At 39.4% G+C, this 19282-nt stretch overlaps 1 protein-coding gene across 1 annotated transcript in view; it reads left to right on the forward strand.

Moving 5' to 3' along the window:
• The window catches only part of LOC136881932 (RWD domain-containing protein 1), a 29550-nt gene extending 29259 nt beyond the window's left edge, over positions 1-291 (forward strand). The window contains exon 5 of the mRNA XM_067154388.2: positions 82-291. Within this exon, the coding sequence (XP_067010489.2) occupies positions 82-179 (98 nt within the window). The 3' untranslated portion in view covers positions 180-291. The remainder of the gene's footprint in view (positions 1-81) is intronic.
• The last annotated feature ends 18991 nt before the right edge of the window (positions 292-19282 follow it).

The raw sequence follows: 19282 nt of genomic DNA on the forward strand, positions 1-19282 counted from the left end.
CCATCGTATAGATGGAACGACGTGGGATATGTATGTACGTACGTGATCTATGTCCGGAATTGCTTTATTTTCATGTTTCAGGTGGAGACGCTGTCAAGGTGGACGAGTCCTTATTTCAGGACCTGGACGAGCTGGATCTGGAAGGAGAGGACGGGCTCGACGACGATGAGAACTCCTGAAATTAGCTAATTTGTAATGCGCATTGCTTTGTACATTTGTGTGGGTGAATGAACGAATTGCGTGCTTGTACATAAGTTACATAAGGAATATACTGAATTGTTTTAAAAGTCACCTCTCTCTCTTCTTTAATTGCTGAGCCAGTTGGCTGCGTGGTACTCCTGAAGTAGCTGTAAACTTCCATCTGGGAAATGTACGGGTTTGAACACCGCCGTCGACACCCTTGAGAATTTCTTTGTATAGTTTCCCTATTATTACAAACTATCCACTTGGTAGTCATATCGATGATATAATCTAATGGTTTCGTAAAAAAATATTTTCTACCTAATCAATACCTTTTTATTTTGCCTTTTGCAATTTATGATATCATTAAAAATAATGACATCACTGATGAAGGGACTGGACGATTTTCCCAAAACATGTATGGGAAAATAAATAGTTTTCTATCATAAGGTGTATTGACAAGGCGGACTCAAGTTAAAACTATTTTAAATTGGTAGTTCTTTAATAGATTCAGACAAGTCAATACAGGATCAAACAGAATACCTATTATGGTTAAGTTTATCAACTGCTGGCTTCCATCATCGTTCTCATCTCATAGCAAAATTCAAAACTCTATCCAAGAATGAGCCAGCGCTTGTTGACAAGCAAATTACTTTACCTTGCCTGGTAATGGTAACTTTGTTGAAGCGACTTTTTTTTCCCAAGGAGATGAAATGAAATGTGTTAATCCTACTTTAATGATAATATTAGTAAATGATTAATTTGGAGCCAGAGGTAAAATAGGTAGGATGTATTTACATAACAGTGTTAAATGCTCCTATTTACAGCCAACCTGGGCAAAGTATTAAGTTCTTCTCTTATTATGTTATAAGTGAAAAGTAAAGTCACTTAGTGTAGGTTTGGTAAAAAGATTTAGTCACTGGGATATTAATGATGTATAATACAATGCCAACTGTGAATTAAAAAACAAAATGAAAAAAAGAAAGACGACTTGCATGCACAAATAAGGGAAATAATTTCTCTGCCCCCGGTGAATATGCGGATAAGTCATAAAGTGAACTTATCTGGTTAAACACATAATCATATATCCCAAAATGTAGATACGTGCTTATACGGATTCTCTGTGGGGGGGGGTCAGTGCTTACCTGTTTATGCGTGAGTGTGAAGGATGTATTGGAGAGTAAATTGGTGCAGATATCTCTCATTTTTGCTTGTAATGTGACTTACTAGCTTATTCACTGGGGTCAGAGATCTATGAAGTGACAAAGTTCATGGGAAAAGAAGCCAAATAGGGGGTCACTCTATCGCTGTAGTTAGATCTAGCGAGAATTTCAGAAGGAATGAGAGTACCTAAGTACTTTGTCAGTAAAATTAAATGTCAAGGCACTGATGTTGAAACTAAGTTGACTTTGTGTCAAGCAGCCGGATGTGATGAGAGTGCAGTGGGGAACGGAACGTGTGGAGAGGCAAGGCAGCAGGCAGGTGCAAACGTTGACGTGTACTGGCTTGCTGAAATCTTGTGATCACTTGTAGCAGTGGCCTCTCATGTCACATGATTGCACAGTTACCATGGTCCATCACTGGCGAGCAGCTCCTTTTAACTGTATCCTTGCCAGTTCAAATGCAATCAGTGGAGTCCATTGAAAGGTTGTCAACGTCTGTATTGGACGAGCAAACCTTTACTGCTGCATTTGTGCTTTCTCTGCCATGAAAATCAATAAGACGACTCACCAAATCGGGCATAAGGCTGTAGTTTCTGCCAGGTTTTCTTGCTGCGTAATTTGTTGCAAGCTAGCGAGTTGGTTGTGCGGTTAGGGGCGCACAGCTGATAGTTTGCATCCGGGAGACAGTGGGTCCATACCCCACTGTCGGCAGCCCTGAAGATGGTTTTCTGTGGTTTCCCATTTTCACACCAGGCAAATGCTGGGGCTGTACCTTTCCTATCCCATTGTCGCCATAAGACCTATCTGTGCCGGTGCGATGTAAAGCCAATTGCAAAAAAAAAGTTTGTTGCATTAGTTGAAGGTCCCCCCGGAATAAGGGTCTATGCCACAAAACTAAAATGTTCAGGAAACAGAAAAAACGTCTCAATAATGAGAAAATGAAAAATATATATTTTGAAATAAATCAGAATGCTTAAAGACCACTTGAAAACCAAATGACGCTTAAGTGCGGCCAGTATCCAGTATTCGGGAGATAGTAGGTTCGAATCCCACTGTCGGCAGGCCTGAAAATGGTTTTCCGTGGTTTCCCATTTTCACACCAGGCAAATGCTGGGGCTGTACCTTAATTAAGGCCACGGACGCTTCCTTCCCACTCCTAGCCCTTCCCTGTCCCATCGTCGCCGTAAAAAAAAAACAAAAAAAAAACCAAATGATCACAAATTAACCTTATTAATGGTAGTAAAAAAGCACTTTCTCATTTTGAAACCATGGAGTAAGGGTCTAAACCACATTTTCACAGTTTAATACAGTGTTATTTATTGCAAGATGAATCACTTCAAATCACTATAGAATCCTCTGAATTATTGAGAGATATAGTCACACATCTTTCTTAAGGGGCAGTGTTGAGCCGTAGAGTTGTGGCAATTCTTGAGGCAGGAATAGGGGCTGATTCCGTTTGTTCTTGACACCTTTAACTAAGGTATATCTTTCCCGAGGAGCAATTAAATTGTGGCATCTTCGCATAAACACAGATGTGGGGTCATCTTCAGAAAACTTCAGTCACATTGCTTCAGTAACCTTGAATTTAGGGCCTTTTGCCAACATTTCGTGTCTTTGAAGTCAGAACTCTGAACAGACAGACTTAACATGTCTGAAAAAATTATTTTACATACCTGCAGTGAACTACTATCACTACCTTTTGCTGGAACGTGGTATTCAAAAGAATGTTTCCGACTTGAAGTGACGTCTGTTCTCTGATTACACCTTCTTTTCGGTTCAGAGATTTTGAGGCCCTTATTCACAAGAAACAAAGACTGCTCATTAAGGTCCATGGTATAGTATTCTTGCACTACTACTCCTTTTCACAGTCAATGAGCTGAATACAACCATTCTTGTTACAGAACTCTGGATCATACACACAGCCCCGAAACAACGAAGAAGCAGAAAATTATTATAATGTTATACACTACACCATTTTACCGTAACGATAATTAAATGAATGGTTTGTATAATGCATTATGCATTAAACAATGACCAAATTTATATAAGGACCTTCCTTAGCACAACATAACCCATTTATTATAGACCCTTATTCCACTCACCTGTTCTTGCCTCATTTTTGCTTCTTTTATAATGCCTTTCGTTGTTCTATTAAGCCTCACCCCTATTTTGTTTCCTTTCATGTTCATTATCCTTCCAGTTATCCATATTTTTCTTAGTTTTTCTGGTTTTATTCAAGTTTTTAACTCGTTGGACGAAACATTCAACACACTGGCAGCCATCTTGAATGAGTGGCATAGACCCTTCTTCCAGGGAAATAAGTTTTTTAACAGACAAATGACCTATTTCTGTTAAAGGTATGACTATCATAATTCGCATGCAATAACCTGAGATGATATAGACCCTTCTTCCGGGGGGGGGCTTCAGTTGTATCATTTACTGGTTTTGTTGGATCACCTGGGACATTATCTCAAAAACCTATATGCATCATGTTGTTCTCGTTCACATTGCAGATTACTTGGACTTGATATTGGACTTTTTGGATAAATATCCCACTTCTGAATTTTTAAAATAGACAAGGTACATATTCATATCGCAAAATGACTCCTCACATGTTTACATCGCGACACACAGCGTCGCTTGCTTCACCCCATCAGGCTACCATTATAAGAAAGAAGAATCTTCAACATAATTTTTATCATTCTTGTTCTTTTAATATACGTTTAGCCTCTTTCGTTTATTCCTGTTTTATCAGTTTGGTTTCATTTCAAGCATTCAGTAATATTACAGCATTTGTTTTACGCCGAGGTGCTGGAATTTAGTCTCTCAGGAATTCCTTTAAGTGCCACCAACACGAGGCTGACGTGTTTGAGCACTTTCAAATACCACCAGACTGAGCCAGGATCGAACCTGCCAAGTTGAGGTCAGAAGGCGAGCATCTCAACAGTCTGAGCCATTCAGACCGGCTTTCAAGCGTTCAGTAACATTAGTTAAGCCTTTGCTGTTCCCTATTTAAGGGCTGTGGCCTTGCCGGAATTACTGTATTTTCTGACAGGGGTATTTAAATCCCATTAGAGACAGCCACCCTTTAAAGAAAATAACATAGAAATCAAATGAATTTGTTTTGCATTTTGTTTCTAAATGATGATAATTTTGTATATAAATATTGCCCAAGTTTCCTAAACCATTTCAGTGTCATTGCCTGCCTTACTAATGAGCCCCCGCTTAAGTCTCCTAGGAAGTAATCGTCAATTTCAGGTAGAAGAATAAACCCTTATACAGTAAATTAAAGCACCTTATATGCCCTTATTTTGACAGTCTTAGCGTCTTGTTAGGTAAGTGATGAATGGTGCCAGGTTTTTTTTTTGTAAATATTCGGCATGAATATTCATCCGCTTTGCTACAAGCTCATAAAATTCCCATCCTACAAATATAATTTTAAAAAATATTTTTCTGATTATCACGACTGCAGATATCACTAGTAACATTTCTCTGTAGCCCTGTCCCTTGGTTTTCATGCAATGTTTGTTCACGATTTTAATGATTCTCGGAATACAGTTTGGAACCACTGTCTCCTCTAATTCTTAACATACCTCCCATTTCGCATTCTTCCAAAATTTTCAGCACTATTTTGCTATAAGTAGATGACATTAATAATGTCTAGCTAGAAGATGATGTTTATAAACTGGATCTGCATGTGAAATACACACAGGAAAAGCTGACAATAAGGTGCTGGGTCATGGAAATGCAGTGTGGTTGTTTATGTTAGCACACTTCTAATGACCGTGTGTTTGACGAGCGCTTTGGAATGTTCAGCATGGCAGGCAAGTCATAAAACTCTAGTGCTCTAGAGCGTTAGGGACAGCAAAGCATTAAGACACATCTTGATACAAGCGATATGAGGCTCAATACTTAGAAGACTAGAGTACACGGAAAACAGTGGCGTATGCTGGGATCATAACGTGGGCTACCACTACATTTAGGTTGCCCCTTTTCGATGTTTGGTTTAGTGAATGTCAAGCCTTAAGCATTTTGAGCTGCAGTCAATAGGCAATGGAGTAGCCTGGTGTGTTGTCAAGGCAAGTTACTGCCCTGGCCTCTGCCACTGCCAATACTCAACACCTGATCAGTCGAGATGATAGCCTGAGGTTTAGGAAATTAAAGTCTGGCTTTGTGGCGAAATGGATACAATGCCTCCTTTGGTTCGATGGGCCCCATTTCAATTCTCAGAATTAACCCCCTTGTACTCTGAATTCCCCTGGCTTGGGGGCTGGATGTTTATGACGTCTTCGCCATTCATTTCATCCTCATTAGCTCACCACCAAGCCTATATAGATGCCATACACTATTATTATTATTAAAATTTTGAATTTTACAGCATTACCAGTGGTCGTACCCATCGTTCACTGATTTATTACCTTCCTCGGTAGATCATTAGTGGTGTATGACCCATGATCACGGGTTCGATTCCAACCAACAAAAGAGAACACTTAACCTGAAAGATTGCATTTCATTTTAGCAGATCTACCTATAAAAAGAAAACTATATTAACTCCTATAACAGCAGCCGTGCAGTGTCTTCCTACAAGGATGTAAAAGCAAAATGGAGTGAAATACCAGCACTCTGTTGTCTGTATAATTAAGTCAGTTGTATGAGGTGAGGAAATATATACGATGAGGAATACATGTGTCAATTTGGAAACTTCTGACAGAACGAAGCCTAGTGCACCTAACCCCCTTGTTCCCGCACCTATCGGATACTCAGCATCAAAGTCTCAAATATTATTACAATATTATAAGTCCACCTGTTCAATACAATACAATATGATCCACTATTTCATATGGTCAAAAGTTTTATATATAATACATAAAAGACAATGGTACATGTTTCACCCTCCTTACGGGCATCATCAGCTTATATCAATCTTAAAAATAATACATATGGAGTCATTCTAATCTTATAAATTATAGGTTAAAATGTTGAAAAATGATTTCGTAAAACATTATACAATAACATCTAAAACAACGATAATGCACCAAAGTATCTTAAAAGAGAGAAAATTAACTGTTTTTGAAGATTAAAACGTGGTTAAACATGAATTTTGAGAGTTTAAAACTAAAATGGATCCTTTTTTTTTTTTATAATATCATTAAGGCTGTGATGGCCTTGAGTGTAAACACAATCATCAAAGGGGGATGTTTCTTCAATTCCCATAGTTTGAATCAAAGATGGTCAAATCACTGTCAGTTATTTAAAACGGAAGTGTGAACGTAATAAACATGGTAAAATGTATACGGTTGGTGTATCTGAAAGTGGAAAAGAAAATGGAACTTCTTGTAGAGACGTTGCTAATGATAAAACGTATGTCAAAGCTAGCGGATGTCAGTAATTATGTTGGTAGTCGATTTGATTTAAAAGACAGTCAAGTTGATGTTATAATTCCGTTGAAACATTTGTTGGAAGAAATGATCAAGTTTTTCTGAAACAAAATGTAGAAGAAAGTTGGTTAAATAATACCGTACTGTAGAAGAGACTTCCCGTACGTCAAAAATGCCTAAGGCGGTACTTACTCGTACGGTGCGTATTAAGTACGTCGGGTTGTTTCAGCAACACTAGCTTGACTGAGCTTTCTACTTCTAGTATTATAACGGTGTGGCTGAGGCAGTGAAGGACATGGAGGGGGGGTAATGGTGGGTGGATCCTTGCGTGCATGTGTTGTTGTTGGAGGGCTGTTAGGAGCAAGATGGGCGGGCCTAACATTTGACGAGGTGGTGGAAGCTTTAGAACAAGAAGTTCTAAAAGTTTGCGGGATTGTATTATGTTTTGAATTCACCATGTCTAATAACTTTGGAGTTAGCTCATATAAAGGATTTTTTGCTTCCGTGGCATCATTAAGAATATCAGTCTCCGATGCCTTGCACTCAGAGATATGAGCGAAGTTTTATCTCCTTGCGCTCAAGTTTTGTAACTGGAACAGTGTGCCAGTTGCTTACATTATAATGTACTTCAGATTTTCATTGTTCTCATTTGAGGTTAGGGTTCATTGGTAGCTTTGGTAGCCCTCAGTATATGCCACTGATGGAAAGTGATCTGCAGACTCACAGCACCATCAGCATTGGTGGTGAACAACTAAAGTAGACCACAAAATTGAAATATGTTGGCTCAGTCTTTCGCTGTGACAGCTATGTTCTTCATAACTAATAAATTTCATTGTGGTCCATATTGATGATTGATGTCAAAAGCATCACATTATACGGCAGGCATATTAAGGTCAAGGTCAAGCTCACGCCAGACGAGCTGCAGGCAGGAGGGTCTTTACTCCCGTGCGCTCTCGGCTGACACGCTGACTTGAGTGGAGAAATTTGAAGGAGATGCATTAGTGGTGCACAGTATTCCTTCATTGTGAACAAAGTGCGCTACTTCTAAATGACAGCTGTCCTTCACAAATATCATTAATAAGGTACCGTAAGTTGTTAATTTACATGAAATAATAATAAACACATTATTGATAAATGCAAAGACAATAGAATTGTAGACTACATACATACTACACACATTAACCAGATATTAAATGAAGAATTAAATTCTGGCATGTTGAAGAAAGTAATAAATTAGGAGTATTCTGGTTGACACAACAAAGGTGTTGTGCAATAACTTAAAAACAGTCTGGTGAGCACTTGTCCACACCCTGGTCATCGTGGTTATTCTTCCTCTGAAAAATAAAAAATATTTTGCGTAAAAGCGACCCATTTATCTTCACTGATTTCCTGAGCCCTGTTGACGTTTGCTGGCAATAATTCAATCAATGTTAGGCTTGATGGTGATGGCAGACACTATTTTCATTACTGCGTTGAGATGTATGTCTGTTAGCCGAGATTGGAATAGAGGTTTGTTAATCTTCATCCTGGAAAAGAACTGTTCACATTTGCAAGTACCTCTGAAGATTGACAGGATTTCTGGTAAAAATAAGCTGATATTTGGAACTACCATTGTTTGGACATTACTGTTCGTGTTCTCCTAACAAACTACATTTTAAGAACACATCTCTTAAGTATTCTTACAGCTTTCAAAGTATTTTGTTGTTCCGCTGTTAATTTCAGGCTCTCATCACCAGTAATACCATTGTACTGGTGTGCATGATATAGCTCATAATGATGCTTGGCATTAAACTTTTGTAGACGACATGCTTTTTACACACTAAGCACAGAGCTTCTCCTTCATGTTCGCAACTTAGGAAACAGTTCGACTATTCTGGGTCAAATCTACCGTAACTGTTCCTCATACCACTTGTTTCGCATAGTCCTTTTGTTTCGCGTGACATGATGAGATCTGGTTTACTCATTCCTGCTGTGAGTGAACACACTGTCAGTTCAATTCTCCTCCCTCCTGCCTATAGAGGAGAAGTTCTGCCCGCACTCATACAAGGTCATTTCTAGGCTGTGCGATGTTTTACTGCGGGCTCTGTTTGATATGTCTGTTATACAGAATATACAGTTAAGACAGAGGAGATAAAAGACAAAGATGACAATCTAAATAACTTTAGCCCTATATTTAGCAGTCACTATGACTTCAGAGCTTGCGGACATCAGATCATCAATGTTACATCTTGCAGGACGTAGTATATATTGGTATAAGTGCTCCATAGTTTGTTGAATTCCACAGTTGTGGTGTAACCCCATTTCTGCAAATTATCTTTTGGCCTTGCGACCCCTGTTCTGAGCATATTCAGAGTTTTCCACACAGGCCATTCTTCAGTGAAACCGGCAGCTAGATTTTGTGATAGAGTCATCCAATGGCGTTCAGATCTCATTTTCCGCATAGTTAATCGAGAAGATTTTTCTTGACCAATATTATCTATTGCTCACAAGAAACTTTTCCTGCACATTAATCTTGAAAGAGGTCCGGCTCCATGGCTAAATGGTTAGCGTGCTGGCCTTTGGTCATAGGGGTCCTGGGTTCGATTCCCGGCAGGGTCGGGAATTTTAACCACAATTGGGTTATTTCGCTGGCACGGGGACTGGGTGTATGTGTCGTCTTCATCAGCATTTCATCCTCATCATGACACGCAGGTCGCCTACGGGTGTCAAATCGAAAGACCTGCACCTGGTGAGCCGAACATGTCCTCGGACACTCCCGGCACTAAAAGCCATACGCCATTTCATTTCATCTTGAAAGAGGAGGAGGATGATGATGACCGTATAATGGGTGTTTATTTGAGGTAGTAACCTTATGCCTTTCTCTGAATGCAGCTGCTTCATGCCTGATTTTGAAGGAGCAATTCCAGCCCAGTAATAGAGTTTATCCCTTCATGTACGTTTCAGGTATCCAATAATAAATCTACATGACTCATCTACGTGTTTAGCATGAGTAGAATTATACCACACTGGGCTGCCAAATTCACCTGCAGCATAACACAGGGATAAAGCTCTAGTTTTAACTGTTTTTGCTGCTGCACCCCAGGATGTTCCAGCAATTTTACGCAAAATGTTTTTTCTTGCAGATACTTCTTGTTTCACATTCAGACTGCTGCTTAAAAGTCAATGCACGATCAATAGTGACCCCGAGATATTTAGATTGAAAACAGTGTTCCAGTTGTACTCCTGGGCACTTGAAGCTTCGTGTGCGCTTGTCTATTCCTTAGATGGAATGCACACACTTGAGTCTTACTGGGATTTGGTTTTTGCTGATCTCTCTAACTCTTCCAGATCGTTATTAAATGTTGGGACTAGTTTTGACCCTATGATATTGGATCATCTTCAGCCATAACTGAAAAGATGGAAAAGATAATGCATGCAGTTACAAACACCATAAGATAATACAATCTGTGTGTCTAAACTTGTTAACATAACATGTTGTAATGACATATGAGGCCCCTTTAAACAGGAAGCATCATCATCATCATCATCAGTCTTAATCAAGTTGGTGTTATTTACGTATGTATTCGGAGTTCAATGAGGTAACTTTAACTCATTCAAAAAAATTAGAGGTATGGTATAAAACAGTACGAAAGAATGTGAATGCCTTTCCGTGTATTGTTCTCGTCGGCTGGCTTACCTGTAAGTTTCTTGAAGATTCAACGGGAATGTTCCGCCTTTAGCCACCTCGCGTGTATTCTGGTTCACATCACTCGAGCTATAAAAAGGGAGGCTTGCCGTGGATAGTCAGTCAGTGTTGGGCTGCGTGGTGGAGCTATACTAAATGTTGGTGCTGAACTTGGAGTCAGTGTGAGACTCAGTATGTTGGGGTTCAGTGGCTGGGCTGAGGGCGACAGAGGTGTTGGGTGTCGCTAGTATCGCACTGAGGTCTGAACGAAGAGCTGTTGTTGTGGTGTCAGAGAATCTGGTGAGTAGGTGGGCTGGATACGATGGAATGGAAGACTGTGTACTACCTGAGAGTACGGCGTGTTTGTGTATTTTTGTGGACTGAGGAGCGCCGTGAGTCAGCGAGGGAAGCCGCTGTCGTGAGTGGAAGGGTAAACGGACCTGTGTTTTGAGTATTGCCCCGCTGTTGAATACTGTTGAGCTGCTTAGTTGTTCACTGCATGTGACGGTGTGAATTACTGGCCTGTCTCTGGAGTCGAATCAAGGAATAGTCATCATGTGTTGTGTAGCTCTGTGTTCAAATCCAGCGGTCTACACACAGCTGCTGTATGAGGCGAGTGAAAGTAAGCGTCCCCAGGTATAGGAGCGGGCCGAACCGCCTGCTGTGCCATAACGAAGAGGGACTTGTTAATAGACAGTAGTTAGTAAGTGTGGCCATTCATAGCTGATTAGAATTGTATGTGTGCATTTACTGGGTCTTGCTGGAAATAAATTGGAGTGATAAAATAGACGCTGATTTATTCGTAACAGTACAGTTATGAAATATAATTAAAATGACACATTAAAAACTTCTCTTATTGCATTATTAATAATTTTAACTTTGGTATATGGTCTAAATTTTGCATAATTCACACCTGCATCCGCAGTTGAATTAGGCAACTTGACCTCATTGAGAATATTTAGTCAGTGATGTAAGACAGCTCAAAAGAATGTAAACACAGCACAATTAGAAAAGAATTAAAATGACACATTCAAAATTATTTATTCTAGTATCACGTAATTATTGCGATGTCCTCTGATATGTATCCTGAGTCTTGCGTTAGTGTTGTCGATGGACATTTGCCATGTATGTGGTGGACATCTTTGATCCACAAGTTATGCTTAATATTTAAAGTATACAACTAACAAAATTGTTATTCCCCATAATGCTTAAAGGGACATTCACTTTATGAATAAGTGGTCTTCCGATCAGATGGACTGATACGTATAAAGTGAATGCCTGGAAAAGAAGAGTAAACCGGGCGAGTTGGCTGTGCGGTTAGGGACACACAGCTGTGAAATTGCATCCGGGAGATAGTGGGTTTGAACCCTACTGTCGGCAGCCCTGAAGATGGTTTTCCGTGGTTTCCCATTTTCACACCAGGCAAAAGCTGGGGCTGTACGTTAATTAAGGCCTCGGCCGCTTCCTTCCCATTCTTAGGCCTCTCCTATCCCATCGTTGTCATAAGACCTATCTGTGTTGGTGTGACGTAAGCAAAGAGAAAAGTAATTTTTTTAAAATAATTTTGGAAATGATAAAATCTAAAGGAGGAAGAAAATGTAACTGTATGAGACTCGCCCCAAGTGCCTTGTATGCTACGAGTACTGTGTGTGTAGGCACGAAAACCAACAGCAAACTTATCGGCCTGAAAGAACAGAGATATAGCTTATGTTGATGGGGAGTGGAGAAGGAGTGAGTAAGGGGGCAGAAGGGTACGGATACATGAATTGGAGGGTTTGACGCTGTACTTCTTTTAAGTTTTATGTTTTACATAAATAGGAAGGATTATGTCAAAAATAATATTGGGTTTCTCATTCATTTCATTAATATAAAAATTAGGATTGAGATACTATTCAAGATGAATTAAATGTTCTTCAAAATGTTCAGCTTTGGACCTTTCTTTTCTCTCCTTAAAATGCTCAAATCTTGGTTGATAGACGTAAAATTACGCTTGGAATCTGACATGTTGTTCTATTGCAGATAATCGATTATATCTAACAGCATTAACATGCTCCATATTCCTTATCAAGAAACTACGGCCTGTTTGACTATGGTCTTGCAGTTTTGCCTTGATTGGGAAAAATTTTCACCTTGATTAATTGTGCCTGTATTGTAAAAAAAACACACACACACAAAAAAAACATTATTATCAGTTTTAAAGGCTATCCATTGGTTATATTTATTGAAGATATTGGTAATTTGATATATATATATATCTGGGTTATTAAATGTGAATGAAGAGTAGGTGTTTTTGTCTATTGATTCTCTAGTTAAGGTTGAATGCTTGCATCTTTTAGTTGTATTCATTATTTTATTGATAAATTGTGTATTGTAACCATTAGAGTTAGCTGTTGAACGTACAGTATGATGTCTAATTAATCTCGAAGATCTTTTTTTAGATGAGGTAATGGTAAAAGCCCTATTTACCATACTATGGCATGTTGCTTTCTTATGGGGATGAAGGGAATCCTTTTGAATTGTTGTAGCTGTTTGAGTGGGTTTTCTAAAAATACGATAAGACAGCTGGTTATGATGTCTAGTGATGTTTAAGTACAGATGATTTAGGCTCTGTTGAAATTCAGACTCTGTTGTAAAAACAATATTTGGATCTATGGCATTTAGGTTGGATAGAGTAGAGGTTGTATATACGAGGGTTCGATTCCTGGCAGGGTTGGTAATTTTAACCATAATTGGTTGATTTCGCTGCCACGGGGGCTGAGCGTATATGTCATCGTCGTCATTTCATCCTCATCACAACGCGCAGGTCGCCTATGGAGTCAATTGAAGAGACCTACACCTGGCAATCCGAACATGTCCTCGGACATTCCCGGCACGAAAGCGATACGCTTTTCATTTTTACCTAGCAACTGTGCAGGCTGTGATTTGAAGTATTGATGGATGGCCATGACTGAGACACATGTTATCAAAGAGAGGCGTTAGAGTACAGATAGTCGATGTGAAGTATTGATGGATGGCCATGACTGAGAGACATATTATCAAAGAGGGGCGTTAGAGTACAGATATCAGATAAAAAATTAGATGGATGGCATTTTCCGGCGTTTGCTCTATTAACCAGCGTTTCGTCTTAGGTCTGACACTAGACTCTTCAGAGTGGGATGTGTCAGACCCTACCCACTGACGCTGGGGTGTATGCAGGTGAACTTATCAGAAGCTTCTTTATGAAGCACAGTCTGATAACTGCATACGGGAGATAAAACTCCACAATGGAATTAATGCCCGCCTAGCAATTCCAAATGGAAATTCTAAGTTCCCATGGAGGGAATTAGATTCTTTTCCACCAATAGAGCATATCAAAAATCAGATCAAAAATTAGATGGATGGCATTTTCCGGCGTTTGCTCTATTAACCAGCGTTTCGTCTTAGGTCTGACACTAGACTCTTCAGAGTGGGATGTGTCAGACCCTACCCACTGACGCTGGGGTGTATGCAGGTGAACTTATCAGAAGCTTATTTATGAAGCACAGTCGATGTGATCTTGCAGGCTGTGATGTGAAGTATTGATGGAAGGCCATGACTGAGAGACATACCAAAGAGGGGCTTTAGAATACATGTGGTCAATGTGATCTTGCGGGCTGTGATAAGTATTGATGGATGGGAGGCTCTTTTATAAAGAGGTATCATCTCATTCTGGCGAGCTGATTATTTCATTCGTGGTAGGTTCATTGGCTCCGAGTCACTTTCCCACTATCGATGGGCTAAAGCCTACACTTGTTGACATTTGACACTTTTTTTCTTCAATTTTTTTCGTAAATTTTATGCTTATTTGTCTGTATTTTTAAACAAAATATTGGACTTTCGTATATCCATGTTGCAATAAAAACTTACCATTAACATGGATGTTACTTTTAATATAATTTAAATAGATCTGTCGCAGTCATGCTGCCAGTCTTTCCTTCGATACAATAGCAGGTCTCCATAAAGTGAGTTAATTTCCAACCAAACATTCCATCTTCTTCAGCTGCACACTGAATGCAATTTTGCTCATTTTATTTCGTCGTCCATTGAGTCCTTAAAACACTCCTTATAATCCCCTCCATTTTGATATAGGTTGTAACCAATATTTTATATTCCTCCTATTCACCCAAGGTTGGAGCTATCATTGACAGTTAATCATAGGATACTTAAGTAGCAACTTGACTGCATGGAGCTGAAAACTCGAACAATTCATGTCCGAAAGGAGGGGTAGAGAAATGGAAAGCATTGTCGCGTCCCGGAGATGTATGCATCGGCTTTTAATTACATGTAACTTACGTAAGAAACGTCTCTAGTAAATTGCCCTGCCAGCCCTGTCAGTGACAGATACTACACGCTCCGACTTAATCTGCCGAACAGACGTCGCAGGCGATGTTATGCAATTCTTGTAGCAGATGTGTGTAACGGGCAGACGATGATTGATGGTCGGGTTTAAAAGGGACCTGGCGGGGTTTCTCGACATCAATACAGCAGCATACAACATGGATCTGTGTTACTACAAGGGTATACACTGTTGTTTTGTCTCTCGTGATGGTGTAGGAAGAGCATCTGAAATTAGTAACTTAAATAATTCACTTCTGTGCAAGCAAGGTTCTTTGAAGTTCGTGCCGCGAGGGCTGATCTCAATCAACCCACCAGCGAATAACAACAATAATAATATAATTATTTATTGATTGGTTGATTTACGGTGTTTACGCCCACATTGGAGCACCAAAATCTTCAAAAAGTACATCAAAATAAAAGTTCATGTTTTTAAACTTGATGATTTCTTCTTGCCCCAAAACTTCTTCATTCTAGACGATCTTGCAGGCCGTTCTTCTGCTGATATTACATACTGCTTACGTTTTGATGTTATAACCGATAGTTTTGTATATCTGTTGTTTAGAATCTTCTTCTCTTCTCTATTTTCAATTTGCTCTGTAGTAATTTTCAATTCATTCAAATCCATTTGTATTTCTTTAAACCAAGTGTTTTTTGTTTTACTATTCTAAAAGAAATCAAAAAGCTGTTTTTGGAGTCTAAAATTTGGCAAACGGTATATGTGTCCAAAAACCGCAATCCTCCGTTTTCTCATCGTGTCAATAATTCATTCACTTTCCTTGTAAATTACTGAATTGGGTAAAAGTCTCCACTGGCCATCAACCTGATGTTCTTTATTAATAATTGTCCGGAGAATTCTTCTATCCACTTTCTGCACTTTCTCTGTTGCTTGGTAATTAAGTTTGAATAATGTTTCACTTGCATACGTTGCTTTTGGTTAGCTCAATTCCGTAAAACAACAGCCAGAGAACATTTTGAGGCAAACACATTTCACAGCCTCATTTTTCATCATATCATATTTAATTTATCAGCTTTCCAGATCAAATCTGGAATTGCAAACCCTGACCACGGCCAGACTCTTGATCATTGATCAGACAATCAACCTAATAATAATAATAATAATAATAATAATAATAATAATAATAATAATAGCGGACAGTGAAATCTCAGCAATCAAACGTAAGTTGGGCTACGAATTTCATTTGAGAAAACTAAGTTCATTTGTAGTAAATTCAACATTCAGAAACTAAACACAAAATACGTGCAGATAGAACGGCTTCCACAATTAAAGACCAAAACAAATTCCATGGCGCAACAGCCCCGAAGGGCCTTGGCCTACCAAGCGACCGCTGCTCAGCCCGAAGGCTTTACATACCGATTTTCATTAAATTCTGTTCACTCACTTTATTGTAGTTATGTGGTATTTATCGATAGGACCGCTTAATCTGTAGACGAAGAATACACCCACGGTATTCTCTGCCTGTCGTAAGAGGCAACTAAAAGGGGCGACCAAGGGATGATTGGATTAGAACCATGAAACTACTTGTGATTAGTACCACCACGCGGGGAAGACCATGGGTCGCTATTACTTGCGCGTAATACCACTATGTTAGGTACCAAATAGGTTTGTGATTAGTAGCACGCAGGAGCACCGCGCGGTCAGGCTTTCACGCTACCTGTGATTAGTAGCACTATATGAGCGACACCAGGGTTCTGGCTTGCCTATGATTAGTACCCACTATATAAGGAACACCACGGGATAGTACGAGTCCCTGTGGTTGGTACACTTATGTGATGAAAACCATAGGTTTGCGTTGCCTGTAAATGGCGCCGCTATGTGCGGAACACCATAGGTCTGTATTACATGTGCGAATTTGATCCAATCAAAAGTCTCTTCGTTCTTGCTGATAGATGTTCGAGAAAAGTCTTCGTTTATCAAATACCGTAGAGGCAATACGCGACACTCAGCGAGATATCGAGGGACAGCTATTAGAGCTCTCTCTAGCGGATTGACCTGAGAACTACTGCTTCTGTCATAAGAGCACGTGTATTTATGTGTGAAGTTTTTGGTGTTATTTATACGTTTTCAGTGAGTTGACTTAATTAAATAGTAGCGTGTGTCATTCCTTGATATCTCCTCTCAACATGAGGAGAAAGGTATGTGCTGTATTTGGCTACAATAACCATGAAGTAGAAAAGAATGCGCGGCCTTTCTTCCGTTTCCCTCGTGACAAGAAAATGTAAGTAATATTGTGTTTGCATATATATACTTCCAGTGACAAAGAGATTTTTATAGTACTTCGTAATCTTCTGACCTGCTCGACCCATATTTTAACTGGCTTAAAATATAATACGCATATTTCATTGTATAGTGCAGCAGTTAACCTTCACTACCGATGTGTTGTTGTAGGTGTGATCTATGGGTTTGATTTAATTAAGGAAAATACATATGCATATGAGTGTGGCTGGTTGTGTCCAAGTCACCCCATTTGGAATGCCGTAATGCGTTGTCAAGCACTGAAGAAAATATGGGTGATTTAAGAAATGTACATATTTTATTGAAACAATATGATGATGCAAATTTGCTTTGCCCTAATCTAATGGCATTATGGCAAGTATTGCTTATAGGGAAAGTTTGAATGTTTTTGAGGCTAAATTTATAGATTTTCTTTCTGTTAGTAGGCTTCAAGTTAAAAGGAAAATTGTCCAGCTCTTAAATGTAAATTAATTGAATCATCTGTGTGAGGAATGTGCCGATATTTTTGTTGACAAGTGTTTTAATATGATAATACAATGCTTTTAAATGAGAAAAAAGAGAATTCTAGCCGTGAACGTTTAGGCAGGAATTCTAAAGCTAAAAAAGTAACGCAGTCCATTTCACATCTTGATATTATATCTAATTTTATCCTTTAAATAATAACCTGTTTAATAATTCTTCATTCATTTATCCAGAATTTCATTAGGAACTTCGAAGTTAATATCTTAGTAACACCTTTTTTCTAGACGTAATTTATTTATCCATTTCCGTGTTTACATTTCCATTGATATTTGAATTTAGCGCGAATTTTCAGGCCAAGCCACTAGGAGCGCCACTTGCGACTTGTCTCCCATTTTAACCAGGCTAAATCCGGAAGTGTCGCGTATTGTCTCTACTGTATTTGCGTTTATGCAACAGAAAACGCGCTTCCAGAACTGCACGTGTAGGTATACGCTCTTCACAAATTTTGACCAAAAAAATTAAAATTCACAGACAAATTATAATTTAGATACAACACATAAAAAACGAGTTTCTAAAACAGAATTATTTCAAGGCCAAAGCTCCAAACAGAATAAAATCTTGTACAACAACAAAAATCATTTTAAAAACAAATCAAGAAATTTCAATCAATTCCCACTGCTGTCTTAATACTGCCACACATTCAGTGTCGAGGTGTGTAATGTTGTTTCCAGACAAACGGGTTATTTTGTTATTGTGTACATACATATATAGGGGCTGCCTGGCTGAGGTTGTAAAGGCGTAGTCGGTTCACCCGAAAGGACGTGGGCTCGATTCCCCTGCTGAAAATCGAAAAATCGAGAGAGTTGGCCGTGCGGTTAGGGTCACCCAGCTGTCAGCTTGCATCCGGGAGATAGTGGGTTTGAACCCCACTGTCGGCAGCTCTGAAGGTTTTCCGTGGTTTCCCATTTTCACACCAGACAAAGGATGGGGCTATACCTTAATTAAAGCCATAACCTTTTCTTATACCAGTCGCCACAACACCTATCTGGCGGTGCGACGAAAAGCAACTTGTAGGAAAAATAAAAGGTCGAAACATTTAAGAAACGAGAATTCCACTTCCGGTGGTGCTTATAGTCCTGAGGTTCACTAAGCCTACAGCAAAAATGGGTACCAGGTTAATTCCTGGGGAGAAAGGCGGCCGGGCGTAGAGCTAGCCCGTCAAGTGCCGAGGTTACGGTTAGTGGAAGCCTTTATCTTCCACCCCTCCAAGAGCCTTCATGGCCTGTACGGAGATGTCTTTGTTCATTCATACGAAATTATACATTGTTATGCCTCTCAGTGTTCAGTCTGCAAGCCTCTGTGAATTTACTAAACACTTCCACAATCCTCTATTTGTCTGTGGAGCCTGCTTTACTTATCTCTCATCCTTAAATCGTTAGAAACTGAATCGATTATCCTCCTCCATTCGCCTCACATCACCCCACCGCTGAAACTGGTTTATGCGTGCAGTAGACGATTTGACAACTCCTGCTACAGTTTAGGTGTAGTACATTGATGACTGGAATGCTTTACCTGCAGCTGTCTTAGTGGTTTTTCCCAAACATGTAAGATGCTTCAAGAACAGACTCCAGCATTCTGTCAGTTGTGTGTGTTGTATTTCAATGCACTGTAAATTGTAGTATTAAAGCATCTGAATTATTTAACCTAGGTGTTGTAATGTTAAGCTCAACCTATAATATTGTTAACCGGAAGTCAGACATTGATCCCAAATTGTTTCGGGTACAAACAGTTGATTCCTGACACACAACACGAACGGAAATGTACG

The sequence above is a fragment of the Anabrus simplex genome, chromosome 10 (assembly GCF_040414725.1).
Source record: "Anabrus simplex isolate iqAnaSimp1 chromosome 10, ASM4041472v1, whole genome shotgun sequence".
NCBI lineage: Eukaryota > Metazoa > Arthropoda > Insecta > Orthoptera > Tettigoniidae > Anabrus > Anabrus simplex.